The sequence below is a fragment of the Octopus bimaculoides genome, chromosome 1, assembly GCF_001194135.2.
Source record: "Octopus bimaculoides isolate UCB-OBI-ISO-001 chromosome 1, ASM119413v2, whole genome shotgun sequence".
Lineage (NCBI taxonomy): Eukaryota > Metazoa > Mollusca > Cephalopoda > Octopoda > Octopodidae > Octopus > Octopus bimaculoides.
Genome location: NC_068981.1, coordinates 93,968,295 through 93,970,131, shown reverse-complemented (window position 1 = coordinate 93,970,131; position 1,837 = coordinate 93,968,295). Strand labels below are relative to the sequence as shown.

General features: G+C 39.8%; 1 protein-coding gene across 1 annotated transcript in view; it reads right to left on the bottom strand.

The window, feature by feature from the left end:
• Nucleotides 1–1,837, bottom strand: part of LOC106875275 (uncharacterized) — a 43,901-nt gene that overhangs the window by 12,243 nt on the left and 29,821 nt on the right. Inside the window, exons 12-13 of the mRNA XM_052966788.1 lie at nucleotides 1,221–1,264; nucleotides 7–501 (exon numbers count right to left, since the gene is read on the bottom strand). Of these exons, the coding sequence (XP_052822748.1) occupies nucleotides 7–501; nucleotides 1,221–1,264 (539 nt within the window). The remainder of the gene's footprint in view (nucleotides 1–6; nucleotides 502–1,220; nucleotides 1,265–1,837) is intronic.

Genomic DNA, 1,837 nt, shown 5'->3' with positions numbered 1-1,837 from the left:
GTCAGCTGGTTGGATATCACACTGGTCAGCTGGTTGGACATCACACTGGTCAGCTGGTTGGATATCACACTGGTCAGCTGGTTGGATATCACACTGGTCAGCTGGTTGGATATTACACTGGTCAGCTGGTTGGATATCACACTGGTCAGCTGGTTGGATATTACACTGGTCAGCTGGTTGGATATTAAACTGGTCAGCTGGCTGGATATTACACTGGTCAGCTGGTTGGATATTACACTGGTCAGCTGGTTGGGTATTACACAGGTCAGCTGGTTGGATATTACATAGGTCAGCTGGTTGGATATCACACTGGTCAGCTGCCTTATCTGAGGGAAGAGCAAGGTTATGGAGTCGTGTTTCTTCTTCAATATCACTGTCACTTGGGTGTGATGTTATCCTTGGATTGCTCTGGGATGGAAATAAGATATCTTCAGCTACCAAATTGTTTTCTGACTGATGTTCATCAGATAGAAACAAATCAGGAGTCATTGTTTCATCAACCTTGAAATAAAATGAAATAAAAACTAGTAAGATGAGATAGAAAAACAGGAAATTATGAAAACATTTCCAAAGTAGTGTTCTTTCTTAATATTCATCTCTTACAAACTAAAAAAATGTAGATTGGAAGGAATAACAAGTTGATCAAATAAAGAAATAAGAAATGACAAAGTTGGAGAAAATAGTGCACAAAGGAAAAATAAGCAAACCCATACCAACATAGGAAAATGAGAGATAACAATAGGAAAATCTTTAATTCTAAATCTATTCTCCCTTGCAACACCCCCAGCACAAATGACGGAGAAAGCTGCCTGTACCCTTGTGACCAAAGCAAATCAAAGTCATATACTAAGACGTATACAGTCAAAGACATATAATAACAAATAGGAGAAAAGGTACAGTTGACATGGGAGGGATTTAAAATCTTAATGTAACCAAGTACCACATATAAAGAATAGAAGCATTAAGCAATGATGTGTATAGATATAAACTTGCAACTAGTTCAAATATGCTTGAGGTATATTCAAACCTGTAAGAAAGCCATTCACTGTATTTTGCCATGGGAAAAATTTCTTGCGGTATACAAATAGGTGCAAGCACAACAAGTCAGTTTGAAGCATCTACTACTAGACTGTAGACTGATAGATGCATGTATGATTATATGTTTTTACTGACCAATGCTATGTTGCCATGCATATTAACAAAAAGAAAAAAACATTTACCTCTGAAATAGTTTGTTGTTGGGCTTCATCTTCAGGATTGGTTCCTAGAATAAAAACCCAATGAGAATCAGTTATCTTCATTTCTTTCAAGAAAGGAAATTTCTGAAATGTTCTTAAACATAAAACATGCACAGGCTTTATCATTGGCAACTGAAAAGTATATCAACCAACTTTTCAGTAAAGAAATATAACACGAGGTGCAAACTACCTCGTCGTTCTATGACACCCTCTTGCAAACTACCTCGTCGGCAAGAGACAAAGACCTTCTCTTTGTGGCTGGTGACTTCAATGGTCATGTCGGACGTCGTGCTGGAGGCTTCCATGGCATACATGGAGGCTATGGCTTCGGTTCCCGCAACGAGGAGGGAACCAGACTGCTGGAGTTCTGTGATGCAACCGATCTTATGGTTTGCAATACCAACTTCAGGAAACCTGCCTGTCACCTAGTCACCTACCAATCCGGCAGACACTCTAGCCAAATCGACTACATCCTCGCCAGAACTAGAGAAAGAGGGAGGCTTATAAATGCCAAAACCCTCCCTGGCGAAGAATGTACACCCCAACACAGATTAGTAGTTAGCGACTTCAAGATCAAGGCAATATGGGTGCCCAGAAGT